Source organism: Solea senegalensis, linkage group LG3, assembly GCF_019176455.1.
Source record: "Solea senegalensis isolate Sse05_10M linkage group LG3, IFAPA_SoseM_1, whole genome shotgun sequence".
Lineage (NCBI taxonomy): Eukaryota > Metazoa > Chordata > Actinopteri > Pleuronectiformes > Soleidae > Solea > Solea senegalensis.
The window spans coordinates 10,863,736-10,883,440 of NC_058023.1; the positions used below are offsets into that span (position 1 = coordinate 10,863,736).

Below are 19,705 nucleotides of genomic sequence, written 5' to 3' on the forward strand. Positions count from 1 at the left end.
AAGTCAACGGCCACATGGCAAAAATATTCTTGCACTTGAGATGAGCATGCATTACATTTCTTACCAGCACAGAAAATGCTGCTGCGGTTCACTTTGACTCGGCCCACTACCCCATTGAGAAAGTCTGGCCAGGCAAGGACGTTCCCTCTGTGGGTCACATGGGATGCTGGACAGCTGCTGGCCAGGACCTTGATCTGTCAAATAATACAAATTAAGTCAAACTCACATTTGATATTCGTGCTAATATGATTGTGTCATGTAAGATTACCTGGTTAAGTTAATCAAGGTGACGTGGGTTCAAATTTGCATAAACAATCTTAAACAACATATTTGGAGTACAAGCTCACGAGCCACCTGATTACTTTCAAGTGTTTGTTCATGCAAATATCTAATCAACCAATCACATGACAGCAACTCAGTGCATATAGACAAGTTGAAGTTGCAGCAGCAGCTGAGGACCACACTAGGTGCCACTTTATTTATTATTAAAATGCAGTGTTCATATGAATTCAACTAAATCTAAATTATGCATATAAGCTTTAAATTCACTGGTGGTTATCTTGTGTTTACCTGCTGTGGCGTCAGGACACGATCCCAGATATTGAGTTGACTCATGGACCCAACAAAGGATTCAACAGGGTTGAAGCCCTCACCCCTCTGGTCTTGGTCCTGACCCAATACCAGCACCCCACCACCTGCAAGACAGGGACAAGATCCACGATTAAACACTGCTCATTGAGTACATTTATCCTTCTGTCTACTAGTTTATTGTTTGTCTGACATCAGAATCTGATATATTTTACCAAATATAAAAACTAAGAATAATTTGTGGACAGTTAACCAGGTCGAGGATAGCACTACACCTGGGATAGTGGTGCCAACTGACAGGCCTTTGCCTCCGTCTGAGGGCTTCCCATTGATGTAGATTCTCCAGTCGCCATCCCAGCTTCTCCAGGAAACGCCGATGTGGTACCAGTGACCCGTGTTCACTGCAGGACAGTCGGTGATGCGCTCCTTCCCATTCACATACAGCACCCACCTGTCAGTAGGGGAACCAATGGGAAGAAGGAGAATATGATGGAGAGAAATTCATGTAGCAGAAAGGAGGGACAAGGTAAGGGAAAATATACAATGCAAGGAAAATTAGAAAACATCATGCACTACACTAAATACATGTATGTGCATTTATACTCTCTCATCTCCTGGTATATCACTGACCCATTATAATCTATGAGTAGGAAAGCATTGTCGCTGCCATCCACGGCATAGGAGACAGGTGTGCCATAATTAATGGTGTCTAACGACCTCATCCAAAACGTGCAGGTGATCTCTGTCAGCGCCGGCATCACTCCGTCCATCATCACATACCCATGAATACCCGACACCTCAAAGTCCAGGTTGAAAGCAGAGGACATCTCTGGTAGGACAGTACAGGAAATAATAAATAGAATCAGTGTGCACTCAAAACAATTCTATTTTCAAATAATCCATTCATTGCAGATAATTGCTTTCTTTTTAATAAGAAATTACTTGAGTCAATTTTGTTGATGTTGATTATTTGTTAATGTCGTTAGAAACAGGCAAAACTATATCCGACCTGTGTGTGTGTACAGCAGCAGCAGCAGCAGAATTTGGCCGAACAAGGTTTTATTCTGTCAATCTCATTCCATCTCATGACTTTACTACCACAATGTTGCTATTGGCTCCATCTAGCTTGGTATTAAACAAATCAAGATCTAAACACTGCTTTACTGAGAAACACAGAGGAACTCATCGACTTAATCCGCATTTTGTGAATCCATTTGACAATGGTTTGAATGTAACAGACAATAAATACTAAAACCCTCATCCATTGAGACATATCCATGTTCATTCAGTGGATGGCAATGAATAATGTACTTGCAAGCTGTTCTTAAAAGGAAATTTCAGGGTGTGACTGACAGATTGTCTTCTCTATCCTTCCCATAATGATGTGTCATCTGTCCTATAGTACCTGTCTCACACCTGGTTCCGTTGAACCCAGGGAGGCAGCGGCAAGTGTACAACCCGAGACCGTCCAGGCAGCTGGCTCCGTTCACACAGGGGTTAGGATCGCACTCATCCACATCCACCTCACATAGACGGCCCCGGTAACCCACCACACACTGACACCTGGGAGAGGACAAACAGGTAAACAAACCAGAACACATAAATGCCGTATTCTCACTGTTGTTGTTCACGTATCGTTTTTTTAATGCATACAACATTATGTAAACTATTACTTGAGGATCCTGCACACTTGTGGGTTGCTAACCATTAGCAGGTTACAGGGATCATTACAAATGTTAACACACACCAGTAGATGATAGGCACACATTAGGAAACAAACCAAAATATCATTCATTCAGACTATAATCCAGGTTTTTATTAAAGTCAGTTAATTTTACTGCTAATTCCTTTACTTTTTTGTTTTTAGCTGTACATTATTCAACTGTTGTACTAATTTGCTTTTGGTCATTTGTATTTCATGTGTATAATATATTAGTCTCTATGAAGAGCTGCATCTTTCAGTTAGAATTTTTATTACCTGAAATTATTCACAGCATCCAGACACGTGCCTCCATTTAGACAGGGGGCGCTGTAACATTCATCAATGTTGACCTCGCAGCGATCCCCCGAGAAGCCAGCAGCACAAGTACAGATGTAACCACCTGTCATGTCCTCACACACACCTCCGTTCAGACAAGGATTGGAAAGACACTCGTTTATTTCCAGCTCGCAACGGGATCCTGTGGATATGTGAAAAAGTTATGTGGGGAAAAAAAGAATAAGAAATATTCCATATAATATATAAAGTTGCCGTAACAGAATATACAGTAAGCATAACAAAAGTATGGTTAATAGATGACCTATTAAGTATTATTACTATCTACATGCAATAGTCTAGTAATCCATATGGTTATCTCAAGTTAGGTCAAACAATTTAACTTACTGAGGACAGTCAACTATCAAGCTGGCATTCAGAATTCAAGGTCCAGTGTTTAAGAGTTAATGAGAACTAGTGGCATCTAATGGTGTGACTGAGAAGTGTGATAAAAAAGAGTAGACCTTGACAAACCAGAAAGGATGTAACTGCTCAACACTTCCACTTTCTCATCATTATCATTATTCTATTTTGTTTGTTTATGCATCTGGTTAATGTGAGAGGAGCCATTTATTTTCATTTTTGTAATACACTTCTGCTACAAAATGCAGATGGTGACTTCCATAAAGCAAAGCCCTTGCCTACAGTACATATTAAAGGTTTATACTAAGGTTATGAAAACCCCCAAAAGATTACCTTAAAGCTATGATACACTTATACCACAAACATACTTAAGGCTGGTATATACCATTTCTGCCAATAAACCCTCCTAAATGTTAAACACTGGACCTTAACAGGGTAACATCATCTTGTTTTCCAACCTGTGTAGCCTCCAGCACAACTGCAGGTGAACTTGTTGACCTCGTCCACACAAACGCCTTCATTTAGGCAAGGGGAGGACATACACTCATTCACCTCAGCCTCACATAGAAAGCCTGAGACAAACAGAAAAGAAAATAATGTAATATGTTTAAGTACAAATGAATTACACATATGACTCTTATAAAAATCTGTGGTGTACCATAAAGAAAATATTCCCATCTTGGCTCAAAGACTGCAACCTCAACATATTTCTCCCATAATTGAATTCCAAAAGTTCCCCAGATGATTTTCTCAAGTTCATTCAAGTTTATTTTTATTTCCTTCATTTCTTGGTTTTAATGTTTTGAATAGTCTGCTTGTTGTTTTTGTTATTATTATTATGATTGAGAAGTCTGTTTATAATCTTTTAATGTGGGCTGAGACATACTGGAGACATTACAAACCATAAAAATAAAGCCCAGTGCTTTACAGCTTCTTGTCACAGCATCCCAAAAGAGGTGAAGGAAACACGTCTGCTTCAGAAAAACAACTCTGGGATTTTACCCCAGATAGATTCCTATGGCTATTAAGTAAGCCACAAATCATTGAAGTATTGTACTGTACCATTCACTCTTAATAAAATACAAATACAATACCAATCTTATTCCATACCTACAAATCCTGGTTTGCACTGACACTGGAAGTCTCCCATCCCATCCTTGCACAGGCCTCCATTCTGGCATGGAGCAGAGTCACACTCATCAATGTCGACTTCACACTTGGCACCTGAGAGAGAGAAATATCAGTAGCTCCATGAAGCACTTATCACAACAAAGCCACATACAACACAACCGTGACAAAGATTTTGAAACAAATGCAAGACAGCTGATGACAGTGAACGTGATTTCAAGAATAAAATGTGAATAACAAATACATGTAGGATGGAAGTGTCTCAATCATTTTGAAGTATAATACAAGAATAAAAAGAAGCAAGATGTAAGTAATAGATAGGAAAACAAATCCAAATCCCAGTTTCCAAAAATACAATAAATTACAGTTTACAATAGCATGTTTCATACAAAAACCATCTCATGGTTCAGAAGCAATGAACACTTTTCACAATGACCTGCTAAAAATAAAATCCCAACCAATATTAACTTTAAATCACTGCCGTCATACAGAGTTTCTGATATGTATAATTTCAAGTAATTTTGTGTCAAGATGCTCTCACATGCTTCTCACTTGACACTGAAACATCACAGGTAACATGATGCATGTATGTGTGAATTGCTTGATAACCTGACATGGTAAAAGTCTGACTGGTTTACCTGTGAACCCAGGTGTGCAGGTGCAAACATATCCAGCCCCGACTTCCTCACATGTTCCTTTATTCTGACATGGATTCAGGAAGCACTCGTGGAAGACCTAAAGTTAATCGGATCATACATTTACATACATAGACCTCAGCTTGGAGATATTTAGTTTGGGGTCATTTGTTGATAATATATGAAAAGAAAGAGTTGAAATTGAAATGTATTAACTGTAGAAATGTTTAGTGGCAAAATGTTGTATGTATATATATATATATATATGGAATGAGGAACCAGATTAATCATATCAAATGATGCTCTTAAAAGGGACAGGTTTGACCTGTAACAAGATCCTGTGTAATATTAAAAAAGGCTGATATGATGATTTTTCTTCAAATGGAGCTGTTGAGTTAATTGCTCTGCACATCTATAACATAGAGGTACATGTTGTGAATAAGTTTTATTTATTACATATTTCCTTATCCATCATTTTAACATGACTTAATGCTAAAAGAAAATAACTGGAAATGATAAGCAGAATTTGAATTGAGAAAAAATATAAAAGATACCCAACCATACTGGGTAATCAATAAATCTAGTAGAAAAGGTGCCAAATTACTACTAAATAATAACAATAATAATAATGTTACAATTAAGTGGGGGTAATAGATAAATCAGACATTATGAGGAATTGCTGTCCTCTGCATGAAAAAGTAGCTGAGGCCAATTTGCCTTTTGTATATGACAGTATTAACAGTACTAACTTGACTGCTTGCTTGGTAGTCTTCATTGGGCTCCACCTCGGGAGCTGCTGTTACACTCTCCTCTTTTGGAAGAAAACTGGAGCCAAAACCTGACAATGACAGACAATGTAAGCAAACACATGTCAGAGGGGAAAAATCAACAAGGATCTTTCCCTTTGCTTCCACACTGACAGACCGTTGTGATCCAGCTGGACAGAAGTCTATAGTCTTATTGAAAATTGTGTTTTAAACACTGATGATTGACACACTTATAATGTGCAGTGATATTCATTTTCATTCTGTTTGTGTTACTTTCTTTCCCTCTCAATCCAGATCTGGCACCACACAACTGGAGAAGTGGCAGCAAATTTTAGGGACAGATTCTGCAGTCTGTGCATTTTTGTTGGTTTTGGAAAGGAAATAAAATGAGCTTTTCTAATGTGGGGCACTCACTGGAGCAGTGCTGAATGGTGGTTGCTCCAGTAACAGTTGTGGTTCCATAGAAGGGGCAGGAGAGGCAGTAGGAGCGGCCATGTTCAGGCTGGTAGTAATCTCTAGGACAAGGGTAACATGGGACCAGACCAGTGCGAGAGAAATGACCTGCTGAACAGGGGACTGCAAGGGAAGCATAAAAAAGAGCGAAAGATATGAATTAAGGTGAAAGAAAATGTGCAGAATGACCTTTTTTTTTTAAATGATAGATTAAATAAGTAAGGACAGTAACGGAACATTATGCGGAGTGTCTAGTCAGACTGCATTACCTCCACACTCTGCATCATCAACTGCTCCTCTTGTGACAGTGGACGTGTCATCAGGACAAACCAGACACTCCCTGGCACCAAAACCCGACTGGAAGTGTCCCAGTGGGCAAGACTCGCAGATCTCCAGACCATTCAGAGAATGACTACCAGGTTTACACTGCCCTGCAATCAGATACAAAAGAATACATTAAAAATAAGCTCCATTTGTGAATTACTATCATTAATCTAGTCTGCTTCTGATTTCACAGTACAAGTACAGGCACCCAAGACTATAAATTGTCCTACAATAAACCTGAGGTTGGACCCTCCATATACACATGCTTCATACCTTTACATTCAGCCACACTGCGAGAGTGAAGATAAGCTGTGGAGGTTCCTTCAGGACAAGACTTGCACTCCAGTTGACCCTCCTGGTCCTGGTAGGAGCCCAGCCAGCAGCTCTCACACTCATTAAACTCCAGAGAGAAGTAAGTTCCCACCGGACATAGGACTGTGAGAGAACTTACAATAAGTAACTTCATGGAAATATTACAAATTCAAAATGACTAATAATACAATTATTAATAAAATAATAAAAAATATTGTCCACACACTCACCACACATCCGGCCTTTAAGCACTGAGCCGGGCCTGCAATACAGAGACGCCCTCTTGCTCTCCAGAGATTTCGGATCGGCCACGATCATCTCAGAGGACACATGGAAACTGGACAGCGGCTGCTTGGCCAGTGTTCGCTTCAGTCGGTTGGTCAGTTGCTCTAAGGTCCGCAGGAGCCTCTTCTGATTGGCCACCTCTATTGAGTCGTTCCTCGACAGGGGCAGAGGGATGCTTGCTGGGAGTATGGACAAAGTTTAGACGACTGATAATCAAAAACACATGTTTTATACAAACGGTTGTGTGTTGTATAGAGTACATCATCATAAGTTAGTCCAGTTTTAAATGAATATTCAGATCATAGTATAAAACATGTATTCCCAGTGCTGCAAAGATCCAGAAAGACAAATAAAATCATGTTTATTTTACCTGTGATGTTGAAAAAGATCTGGATCTTCTGGTCTCTGGTGGGGCCTCGGATTTTTCGGTGCCTCTTGGTGCGGTGGTGTACTTTCTTGCTGCTGTCTTGCTGCCTGTTAGCGAGCTGCCGCGTGCCTGTGGCGAAGCCTGACTCAAAGTAGGCATAGTCCTGAGAACCTTGAGGACTCCAGCTGTTGCCCCAACCCCCTGGTGCTGATGAATACGAGACAAGAAGATGAAGGAACAATGAGCTAATAAGAAGGTTCTATAAAAATTGTCATTAGTGAGGGTGTATTTGTGCATGTAGATCTTACTAATAGAAAACCCATTGTCATAGTCATAGTTGTACTCGAGACAGTGACCCTGTGATGTCACCTCCAGCTTGCAGGTGACGTCATCACTGCTACAAATGTTGGGAAGCTGTAGAGAAGACAAAAACGGTGTTGCACTTGTTATATTTATTATTTATTACTTCATTTAGAGGTCCATTTTGTAACATTTAGAAGTGTTTTAATCACAAAATAAATATAATATCCATGATATGAACTTCAGGCAAGGGCCTTGGCTTAAGGAGAGGACCATCCTCCCCCGCCATTTTTCTAAAGCACCTTGAATGGACGAACCATTCCAGTTGTCTTGAAATTTGCCATGATGCCTTTTCTCTTGTCTTTAAAGAAGCTTGAATTGCCTTGTTGAAATGTGCTCAACAAATACATATGCCTTGCCTTGCTATGTGTCTATGTTAACATTCTCACCATTCCTTGGAGTTTGGTGTTGAACTCTCCAGCAAATGATTTGAGCAGATCCACGTCGTCACAACGCGATGCTTTAAATAGCATCTCAAAGGGCTTGAATCCATTGTTTGCTACACGATTCACTGAGAAAGACAAATAAGGTTTTATACAGCACAGTGTTGAAGTTCAAGTTGCTCAACACAGGCAAGTATTTACAGTAACACAATACCTGTGCTGCACTTACCTGAACAGTCAGGTCTCTCTGGAGAGTATGGTGGCAGCCAAACACCATTATATGCACAGGAGTAGCTGTGCACTGCATCTTGAGTGAAGCTATAGCCTTCCTTACAGTGTAGAGTACAGTTAACACCCTCCTCTTCTTCAGAGCAAATGAACTCTCCATTCACAGGAACGTATGGTTGTTCACAGGTTGTTCCTGGACAGACAACATGATCACAGTCCCATGGTATGTTCATTATGAAGCACAGTATTTGTTAATACAACCTCTACACAACACAAGATGACTCCACATTAAAGTTTAATGATGTAATACTTTTTCAGACTGGACCAGTTAACCATTTTTTACATGAATAATTAATCACAGCAACTATAACTTGTCAACTATTGTTATTACAAAATCTAGAAGACACTTTAGAAATGACCATTGTTATTACTGAGCTGTTATGGATATAACCTTAAAATAGTAAGATATTTCTGTAATAGTATGTTCTTATTATCACAATATTACCATTGTTACATCCAAGCTAGAAATTGCATTAGAAATAAGATAGTATCATCAAAATACTGGCCCCCCCATGACACAATTACTACCATATTAGCATGTTGTTACTAACAATTTAGCCTGAAAGAGCAAAACATTAGACATGATGTAGAAGTAATAAGTACAAGTATAAGTATTTAATTATGTATTAACTCAAGAATCAGATTTCTTAATGAATTCCATTTTGAAAAGGTGCGACACGTGTCAGCTCTGTACCTTGTACAGTGACGGTGAGGTTGCAGATGCGACTGTTTTCAGCAGCATCAGTAGCAGTGTACTGGACCACAGTCTCGCCTACTGGGAACAGAGAGCCTGGACTGTGGCTACTGGTTACTGTGAGGCGGCCACCTGAGCGAGACAGAGAGAGAGGGAGGGAGGGAGGGGGAGAGAGAGAGAGAGAGAGAGAGTGTGTGTGTATGAGTCATGTGTATTGATCACTTGTTATATTATTTGTATTTCTCATGAAGCCTAACCAGTCTAAACTAGATTTACCATGGTCAAATCTAAAAGTAATTATCTATGAATTGAATAAAAGCTAGCAGATGTTTTCACAGGTTTTTTTTTACACAGATGTGCAGTAATTGTTTGGGGGAAATACCAAAAGTTAGTGTTATATGTTATAATATTTCAGACACAACAATAACATGAAGAGTTTTTTTGTTGGTGTTTTCTTTTCTAATACTGGCTGAGATGGAATCTTGGTTTTATGAGACACAATTGTGAAAAAGATACTTGTAGTGATTTATAATTCTTAATTTTTAGTGATTAAAAACCCAGATCTGTAAAATAGTGCTTCAGTCAGCATTCACTTAGAGCCAAAAGAATTCTGATACTATGACATAGAATTTTAAGATGTTCTGGTCTAGGTCGTTCTTAATCTCTAAATGTCTTGGTCTCAGTTAGTGTGGTCTTGACTACAGCAAGAGACATAGGTAAAACAAACATACATACTTTGTACCTTTAAATATGATACTTTTTTTCCTCACACAAAATGTACCCTTAGGAAGATTGTTTCAACAAATGAAAAAGTCCACTGGAGTCGGACGTGTTTCTCAGTGTGACCTGCAGTGGGCGATCTTGGCCTGACTCTAGTTTCCAGGACTAAATGAGTCATTATACCACAGAAGCTATGTTTAAGTCTGATACGATGACATGTGAAGAGTGAGTCTTGGCATCGCATGGCACAAGAACGATCCACCTCTGGGACTGGAGAGGAAAATTGCAACAGTCTGGTTGGCTTGAAAAAACACTGTGGAGCGTGATGGATAGTGATATGGGACAGGCTGCAGTGTTGAGAGAAGTGTGTGTGTGTGTGTGTGTGTGTTACCTCTTTAGGACCTTTTTCTGGCATAAACCCTGACCAGTAGTCCTCATAGAGACCAAAACCTGGTCCTAATGTAATGCATCATATCTGAGGAGCTGGCTAAGTTCCAAGCTAAGATTTGAATTATGCTTCGGTTAAAGTTAAGACAAGGCATTAACTGGTTATGGTTAAGGTGAGGGACAATGCTTTGTTTAAGATGTCCAAATAAATGGAAATCAATGCAGCATCCCTAAAAAGAGCTTTGCAAACCTGTGGGTGATACTGTGTGGCCTTGACTGTAACCTCACACAGGTTGTGAAGAAAATGCTGTGAAAACATCTGCACTCAGTGTGAGAGACAGACGGGATAAAAAAAAAATGGAAAGAGGAGGGAGAAGTAAGTGATTGACCTTTCGTTTAACTGAAATCTACCTCTTCCATTAAGATCATTCCAGCAGGGCTGACACACGTCTGGTCTAGTGGAGTCTGGTGTCTCCCCTCATATATAGCCTGTGCGTGTGTTTGTATGTGTGTTTATGTGTGTGTCCACCAAGTCGTGACTATATATAGCTCTGGCATCAGGGTGTGGGCTTGGAAAAACAAAACACTGACGTCGAAGCAGCGCTGAGTTGACGTCGTGCGGCCCAAAGCAGCTGCAGCAGCCTGTTATTACAGTGTGTGTGTGTGTGTGAGGTAAATGTGTGTGAGTGTGTATTTGATAGGGGTGAACCTCTGCAGACAGGTGGAGAATGATCCTTTTAGGTCTCTTGTGAGTTTCAGGGCCTGTGTTTGTGTGCGGGCCCCTGTCCACCTCAGTGTGTAAGCACAGACAAAAACACACACTGTATGAGAGCACTGTTTAAGTGTTGTTTATGTGTGTATGTGGAGCCAGAGCCAGTGAATTACATGCTCCTGGCTGTGGCCTAGAACTCTGGAGAAGTCTGGTTTGTTGTCTGTCACCACCACTGCTGTTTGGGTACAGCTAGAGTGCCAGAAGAAAGACGGCCTATTTAGTCTATTTGGCCGCATGGCCTTGATGGACTCCTTTCGACCAGGATTTGGCTGAATTGCTTCACATCAACAAAAGTGTAGTAGGGTGGCCTGGTCTTAAACGAGTCCCCACATGAAGTCCTGACAACAGGTTGTCAGAACTTTACAACATCAAATTATAACTTCATAGAAAGTTTAAGGACATTATCTTTTCACTTAGTGCAAAGTTCAGCACATTTAACTGACGTTTTTGACATGATGTTTACATGTGAATTATTTTGGTGGTTCACTTGTGGCAGCTGTCAAATTCTTCCAAGATGATGTTCAGGTGAGTGGGTTCAGAAAGCCATTTCTGCTATCTGTTTATAATAGTGCATAAAACATATACTATAGTCTGACCTCTGCATAAGGAAAACTAACAGCACTAAGTGCTGCCGTCAGGAATGCTGTCTTTCAGCTAACTTCCAGTCTGTTTCTTCTGCCATCTTTCTCCTCTGTTTTGTGAAGTTCTGGTTCCTGATTAGATAAAGTGTTTTGAGACACAGGAAAAGATGAATCCTTGATTTACTGTCAGAGTCCTGAGACTGAGAGACACATGTCACTGTGCAAACACTTTAGAACAATGAGAGCTGTCAAGGTTATAACTCCATCGCTGCTGGAATAAACTTCAGATCCACACTAAATGAACTTAGTCTACCTTGAAAAAAAAATATGATCTCAAGGGATTTCCTGGTTAAATACAGGTTAACTAAATACCTATTTAACAAATAGGTATTTTACTGACAACAACTTTGTAGAAAGAATAGTATAGTTTGCCTTTGGTTTTTCTCGTGTAATATCGGCTTACTGATTACTAGCTGGATTTACTGCATATGGCAGCCACTCTGATTGGAAAAAAGGATAATTTGACAAGTATTTGAAAAAATATCTTACTTACTATAGTTATATAAATGAATATGTGAAAAATGGATGGAATGAGTACAAATTCCCTCAAAAGACGATTTTTCATGACAAAAACACCTGCTCTCTCTCCACTACCTAAGTCTGATGTGACATTAATGACATTAACAGGCTCATAATGACTTCATCTGTTTACAAGTCCTGTTCTCACTCTATCTCACGAAGACACAGATGCATAAATGAGGCATCCATGCACACAATTACAATCCATCCGCAATGTCAGTCTTGCCATTATTCAAACACAGACACAGACACACAAAAGCACATAGTCTCGTCCTGATCCCCATTTTTCCCATTCACCCCATGGAAAATCATCAGTGGAAGAGGGGGTGGAGTGGAACAGAGGAGCAAAAGAGTAAACCATCTACGAAGCTGCTGTCTGAGAACGGCGACCAGACATACCTGAGTTGTCGGAAAACTGTGGCACCTCCCAGATGACCACTGTCTCCACATCTGTGGCTTGGACTGTGGGCGGAGACCTGCACCTGTCAATCACTGGAGGCTCCGTATCTAGAAAGGGATAGAAAGTCATGGACAACACGTGGCCGGATGAGAAGCGCACAATTAAAATAGTATAACAGTCATTTGCCATCCAGCACCTGCAAAAGCAATCAAACCTGCAATCTAAACCATGCGTCATCACGTGTCAAAGGTCATCATTGTAATGTACAAACACATTGTTGTTCTGAAGAATGGAACTACATTAAAACCACACAAAAGAAACACAGTTGGTTGCAGTGTGCGAGGCTGTGATCTGGCTTTTTTCGATGCAGCAGTACAGAGTGTCAGAGGGCACTAGTTAAACACATGTCTCTAATAAAAAGCCACAACGTTCCACCGACATAATAACATATGGAAATGTTCACAGCTACCATGCTTGAGGTTTTTCCCCCTGACTGCTGTGATTATTGAGCGGTTGACACGGGACACCCCTGTTTTTCGCTCTCCACAGTAACACTGTTTGGCACCTGCTGGGGCAGACTGACTCCCTCACTGCCGAGTGCATCAATTAAACTACAGTTTCTACATTCTACAAGAGAAATTAGCTGCAGAACAAACACAAACACATCAGGATGTCGGTTCTACGCTGATGCACAGAGAGACTGTTCTGTGTCTAAACTAAAACTAGTTCATTTAGTTTACCCAGGCAAGTAAGTTTACTAAAGTAAAACATTAACACTTTACACACGTTCAGTGTCTTTTACATGTGATACACATGTACTATATTCTACTACGCCTAAAGTCTGTAATTGTGAGAGATCCTAAAAGAATCTAAAATGCCAAGTGGAACTGTGCATGACTGGCTGACAGTGTGAAACCAACCCTTCCTCTCTTTCTCTCTCATTAAAACAGACCATGGCAACCAGATGCTGCACGCTTTGTTTGCTTTGATGTCGTCTCCAAAGGGATCAACTCACCAATGACTGTGACTGTAAAAGAGCAGTTGGCCTGGTTGCCGGAGCGATCGGTTGTAATGTAGGTGATGATCTCCTTTCCAATGGGTAAAAGCTGGGGAGGAGTGTAGACTGGCTTCACCTGCACCACCACCTGGAGGAGCAAGAGATTATACTTTAAATACGAAGAAGAGAGGAAGAGTCTCAAAACTGGAACTGAGACTGACGCTGAGAGATGCAGCGGATCTGTCACAACATAGAGAAAATTAATTACTTTAGATTTACTTAACCCCTGATCAGAATAAACAGGTAATTTACTAATAATTATATGAAACTACGAGGTGAAGTCTACTCACATATTATATATTAGATATTTAAAGTTTATCCATGACCCTTCAAATGTAGCAATGCAGTATGAGCTTGTATCTGAACTGTAATCTATAAACTGTTTATCATGCATGTTCTCTGAAAATGGTGTTATGTTCACTGAGCTATATGATTTAATTTCTTTTATGTCAAGTTAATGTTATAAAGTGGTCTTTCATATCTGAAAAGTTGCTATATTAATAAAGTATTTATGTATATCAATCCAGAAAGCAAAACATTCTCTTGTTCCTGCTTTTCTCCAAATAGTTTTACAGAATATGTTTGAGCTTTCGATTATTTGTTGGACAAACTGAGCTATGTGAAGTTCTCACCTTGGCCCATGTAATACACTGTGCATTCTGTTTTCTTATCATTTTATAGATTAAAGATTTAATCCAAGTCTTTGAGATGTTTAAAAAGAAGTGAACTGTTTAATGTCCAACCTCCTCTTTTGAGTTATCTGTGGCGTTTGGTACGATCCAGTTGATGATGGCAGTTCCACGCCTCTCATCTGTCTCTGCAACAATATTTGCGGGACACTGGATCCATGGTGGTTCAGCATCTGAGGAGATGGAGAAGAGAATTTTGTTAAATTTAATTTAATTATACTCGACCATTGCAGAGGTTCACCACCTCCTCAGCCTGGTCACTGAGGGAGTAGGTATGTGATGTCATCTGACCCATGACATCTTTAATCACAATACATCACACACTCATTACTGGTCATAACAGAGAGTCCACAAGTGACCTGTTAGAACAGGAAGAGACTCCACACATTTACACCGTTATCTTTGTTCATCAGGAACCAAGAGTGGAGCATAAGTCAACAGAGATAGAGGTGAAATGACGCAAGTTTCAGTTATTATTGTCATACCAGATGGGCTGATGGAAAAGATTCATCTTGGATAAATTATAAACTTTTATCATTATTTATTTTAGTTGTAAATGTTAATCATCCTTGAGGTTACAAAATGTTCATATTTGATGTGTTGACCACTTGTCCTTCTGAAGTTTAAGAAGTATTTCAGGTTTAGTTTTGAAGAGTGTTTGTATGAGGTATTGACACATCAACGGTGACAAAGTCAAGCTCACCACCATTTGTGAGAAACAGTCTTTGCCCCAAACATTCCTTTGTAAATGATAGCAGCAGAGACCAAAGGAGAAATGGGTTTAGCCACTTAATAAAAGGTTCAACTCATAAAATCTACTGCTCACTCCCCCGCACCAAAGTGCAAAGAGAAAAGATGTGTTTTGGGCTCATAAATACGCAGGAGCTGCTGTCTACTGCCGCCATGTTTGTAAGTTTGCGTCACTGAGGTAAATCCAAACAAAGGATTTCAATCACCAAAGTCACACGTTTGAACTTACTGATGGAGAGGATCAAAAACTTAATTTTGTGTATTAATTTGCTACGATGCAAAAAACTGGTTCTCTCCCTCTCTCTGCATGCACAGTGAAGACAGGGTTTAAAACATATCAATACCTCACACAACCACACCACAAAAACCTGAACTACCCCCCTAGGATACACATACATGGGAAAAAAAAGCTCCAAACTGGGATTGAAATCATTAAAATGTACACAAACCTCTTGCCAAAAGCTGATCTAATGTATTTACAGCAGTAACATTACAAAACCTTTAGACTAGCAGTAGCATTTAAGTTTGAGTGACTCTGTTATGTCTGCTCATTCTCAGATAATCAGTCAACCTTTGGCTGCAGAACAACATTAAACCCTTTATTATATTTGATTGTATTATTTGCTTTAAGAATTACCCTTTATACCAGTAGGAAAAATTGGATTATGGGAAATATTACTCTCACTTTAAAGCACAATGTAGTATGGTTAGAAGAACCCATTTGGCTGGTGGGGACTCACTAACCACCATGACCCTTGGATGAAACCTTTTCTTCCTTTGTCTCATTCTGCATGTCTGCAGCATGTTGTGATGAAGTGAAGCCAGCACAGTACAGTTCAACTCAGTTCAAGCCTGCAGCAAACGAGTGAAGCCTCCAAGAGCTGCTAAATCTTCCATTGATCGAGAGTGGTCATGCCTGTTGTGTTGTGTAAGAGTTAGCTAGTTCCCATCTGGACCTGATGACCCATCTACTTAGGCATTCATCTCCACTAAACACTAACACTCGCAGCTTCAATCAGCAACATTTATCTTCATAGCAAGGGAGGGATATTTTCATTTGAGTGTCATCAACATGAAGTGAAAGGTGAAGGAAGCCAGAAGTTGACAAAGACTGCTCTGTTAACTTTACAACAACTTCACTATCGTGATCTCATCATCTCACCACAGAGTTTGTAGCTCACCCTTCTTTATTCTCTCTATCCCATGCACATCTCCTCCTTAAAGGTCCAGTGTGTAAGAATTTACAACATGACGGTGAGACCGTAACAAAGAGAGGACTACCCCGCACACTCCTCCCTTTCCCAAGTGTATCAGGGAACTACGGTGGACTTTCATACCAGAAAAGGAATTTGCTTTGTAAACGTCTGCTTCAAAATGTTCTGGCGAGGGTTTGTTCATCTTGGCTGCTTTAGAAACATGGTGACACCAGATGGCCTCCTCTAAAAGGCATTTACATACAAAACTTTTTCTAAGGCAAAGAACACCAAACAATCGTTGTTTTAAAACCATTATACACTAAAACAAACATATGGGTAGTATATTCAATATCTGCTAATAAACACTTCTCCCTTCAATCTGCTGAATAGTAAAGGTTCAAACATAACAGTACAGAAACAATATTGTAGCAGGACGGTAATACTGCAACCATGAGTTTGTAACAGGGAAGTTATATTATGACAATGCAATCTAATTTACGCAAGTAAAAGCACATAAATGAGGAGTCATTCATATTTTTATCAATTTAGATTACCAAAGATTTAGATGTGAATGTATTAAACTAATAGAAGCCTATAGTAATCCTTTGTTGTAAATAACATTAGAGTTTATAGTATATTACAGTTTAAATTAGTTTATTCTTGTTTAGTTTTTCTATACATTTAGATGAGTTGTTTACGCATTGTTTGTTCGCTTGCTTGCCGCTTGTGAGCGGACGTGCTTGCCCTTTCATTGCTCCTGGGGGAAGGAATAGTATTGTTGCAATGAGTTTAAATTACGTTAAAAGTTACACAGGGACATTTAATGTTTAATTTTCTCTGTTCTTTTTCATCTTTATTGCACCTCTTCCTCTGCTTAATGACAACAGTTCCTCCATTAGTAAACTCTCTCCAAGAGGAAATGAGGGGATTGTGAACACGCTGCTTTGCACCACCTGTTTCACCTGCGAGGCATCTGGACGGAGGTCTGCAGTCCATTACACTGACCTCCAGACAGAGCCCAGTCTGGAGTGAAGGGCAGCAACATGAGAAATTGGACATGGGATGGTTTGAGTTAGTCACCAGTGGTCTGCTTCAATATGAGGTTAGCACCATTCTCACAATCCACAAAGCAGAGAAGAATGCAAAGAGGGGGAATAGAGGGTGGAAAGGAAAATCTCCATCCAAGTTTCCTGCTGCTTTATTTTTTAAATCATTCTCTCTTTCGCCACTCATATCTTTCCTTTAAACATTTTTTTGTGTGTGGCAAAAACATTCAAGCAATGCAAGGGTCATTCACTTAGGCAATGGAATATTAACTGAATCCTCAAACCAGCCACAATTTAATGGAGGATATCTAGCTGATAAGGCAATAAAAGTATCAATAAGGACATCAAGCTAATGGATGCATCAATTTCTAAAATTCAGTCCTAACATGCTGGAGAGTTCGATCGGACACTGTGAAAATTTCCTCTCACAATTATCCTGACCATTTTTCTTTTTAAATTCCAATGCTTTTTATCTGTACGATACATTCATTTAGTTCATACACATAACCTTTCAGAAAAGGTTTTGAAAATACAGAAACAAGAACTAAAATAAAATAAATCACTGGGACTGTACGTCAGACAGCATTTTTAAGTCACATGAATGTTAATGATTTTCCACATTCACGATTGTTATAGTCAATAAATGAATTGTGTGTGTTTTTATTGTATATTGTCCCATCCCCACAGTAGAAGCAATTAGAGGAGTGTACATTTTATTTTATTGGTCCAAGTCTAACCCCTGGACAAACAGAGAATAAAGTATTTCCTAAAATGTCAGAACTATTGTGTAAACTCCAACTAAATCACAACAATAATTAGGAAAAAAAACATCATTCCCACCTCCATCTTCCATACTAAAGCTCAAAACCACTTGCAGCTCATATTGATCCTGACCTCTGATCTCAAAGCTCATATGCACACACACACACATACATTCACACATACCTAAACAGACAGCTTTATGGGCATTAGCTGTCCAGTTTCCTGTGCCCATGCACACCGCCTTCCTGTTTCCTTGGAGACTGTAACCGTGACGACAGGTGAGCAGGCAAGCGGAACCCGGTGGCGCTGGTCTCCTCCCACAGGCAGGGGGCGACAACATGATGTTCTTCAGAGCCGTGATCGGGGGACAACGCACCTCTGGGGAGAAAGTGGGGGAGACCAAGAGATGAATCTGATTATCTGATTCTGTTTAGTTTACTTTGTTTCTTGAAAAATATCTGCAGAACAAAATTCTCATTTTGACCGATCCCCACATTTCATGGGTGTTTTTTATTATCAAAAGCAGTTGAAAAACCAGAACCCGAATGGACTCATTGAGAATTTATTGTAGATTAATGAGATCAGGAAAAAAGCTACTAGGTATTTGAAGATAGAATTGATAAAAGCAGAAAACAAGTCTTGTTTTTTTACCCAAACATGATAAAATGTTACTTTGAATGGTCTAAAGTATAAATGCCAACAATAAATCTAATTTTAGTGTGTGTTTGTGTATGTGTATCAAAAAACAGCACAAGAAAACAAACATTTGGTCGGAAATCAACTTCTAAAGCGCTGACCACAGGACTCATACACTTTAGGCCCTTTTGGGGTTTTTACATGTGGTTTTGACTTGATGATGGATAGATCATTCCCTGTCTCTCCCTCTCTAACTCCTGTTTCACTGGCTTTAGCTGCCAGAGCTATGACGGGAGAGCTCACCAAGAGGGAGATTTCAATCAGATGAAAAAATATCTCTACATGCTCTCGGGGCAGCTGAGGAGATCCTGTTTCACCACTGTGCAAACAAACACTAAAACAAACCGCTCAGCTGCAACAGCAGCCCACAGAGCCATGGCTCTTAGCTGTGTTAAAGAGGTAACGACAGTCAAACTCCAAGATGGTCAAACAAACAATCTGTAACTCAGCCAGAGTTACGCATGCCAGAGATGCCAGATATTGATAACCAAGGGTTTTTCAGAAGCGAATCAGTCGGGCGTTTTAAATAGAGCTGCCTGTATGGAAGTGAGTCAGTGCAGGCCAGAGGTTTGTGGTCAAACACTCTCACACTGACTCCCCCCTGTGCATGACATGGGTGCTCCTCTGTGGTGGGCATGAGTGTGTGCAACTATTTTAGCTTAACTATCAGTTCTGGAGAGTGTGGGTAATTCTGGGTGCATGTGTACGTATATGTGGTGACTGTAGTTTCGCTATGAGAAAGCAGATGTATCGCTTGTCGCTGGATGATGCAGCGCAGCTCGGTGCAAATCCACACCATATGTTTAAACCGCTGCGCATGTGTTAGTCAGTGTTCTCCTGTGTGTTTACATACGTGTGCAAAGCCACGTGTTTTTACAAAGAAATTTCCCGATCATGTGTTATTTTAGAATCCGTCATTTATCTTAGCCAGACAGATTTCAGTAACCTAAACGGATAATATGAGCTTACGTCAAAATGTCTAAAAACAGTTAGTGTACTTGTCAATGATCCCAAATCTTTCCAGCTGTAAACTAAAGAAATCCATTATTTTAATCAAAGTAATGGTCCATTTCATTTGGTCGCCTGTG

General features: G+C 39.9%; 1 protein-coding gene across 5 annotated transcripts in view; it reads right to left on the reverse strand.

Moving 5' to 3' along the window:
• Window positions 1-19,705, reverse strand: part of svep1 (sushi, von Willebrand factor type A, EGF and pentraxin domain containing 1) — a 99,850-nt gene that overhangs the window by 19,305 nt on the left and 60,840 nt on the right. For all 5 annotated transcript variants that reach the window (XM_044022691.1, XM_044022690.1, XM_044022693.1 and 2 more), the window contains 23 exons: window positions 18,105-18,299; window positions 14,222-14,340; window positions 13,437-13,566; window positions 12,421-12,528; window positions 8,983-9,114; window positions 8,230-8,421; window positions 8,007-8,128; window positions 7,566-7,671; window positions 7,261-7,464; window positions 6,836-7,069; window positions 6,567-6,728; window positions 6,239-6,400; window positions 5,931-6,092; window positions 5,499-5,587; window positions 4,753-4,849; window positions 4,097-4,210; window positions 3,445-3,558; window positions 2,567-2,768; window positions 1,994-2,151; window positions 1,219-1,417; window positions 864-1,039; window positions 571-695; window positions 65-194 (listed from right to left, as the gene is read on the reverse strand). In XM_044022691.1, coding sequence (XP_043878626.1) covers window positions 65-194; window positions 571-695; window positions 864-1,039; window positions 1,219-1,417; window positions 1,994-2,151; window positions 2,567-2,768; window positions 3,445-3,558; window positions 4,097-4,210; window positions 4,753-4,849; window positions 5,499-5,587; window positions 5,931-6,092; window positions 6,239-6,400; window positions 6,567-6,728; window positions 6,836-7,069; window positions 7,261-7,464; window positions 7,566-7,671; window positions 8,007-8,128; window positions 8,230-8,421; window positions 8,983-9,114; window positions 12,421-12,528; window positions 13,437-13,566; window positions 14,222-14,340; window positions 18,105-18,299 — 3,432 coding nt within the window. The remainder of the gene's footprint in view (window positions 1-64; window positions 195-570; window positions 696-863; window positions 1,040-1,218; window positions 1,418-1,993; window positions 2,152-2,566; window positions 2,769-3,444; window positions 3,559-4,096; window positions 4,211-4,752; window positions 4,850-5,498; window positions 5,588-5,930; window positions 6,093-6,238; window positions 6,401-6,566; window positions 6,729-6,835; window positions 7,070-7,260; window positions 7,465-7,565; window positions 7,672-8,006; window positions 8,129-8,229; window positions 8,422-8,982; window positions 9,115-12,420; window positions 12,529-13,436; window positions 13,567-14,221; window positions 14,341-18,104; window positions 18,300-19,705) is intronic.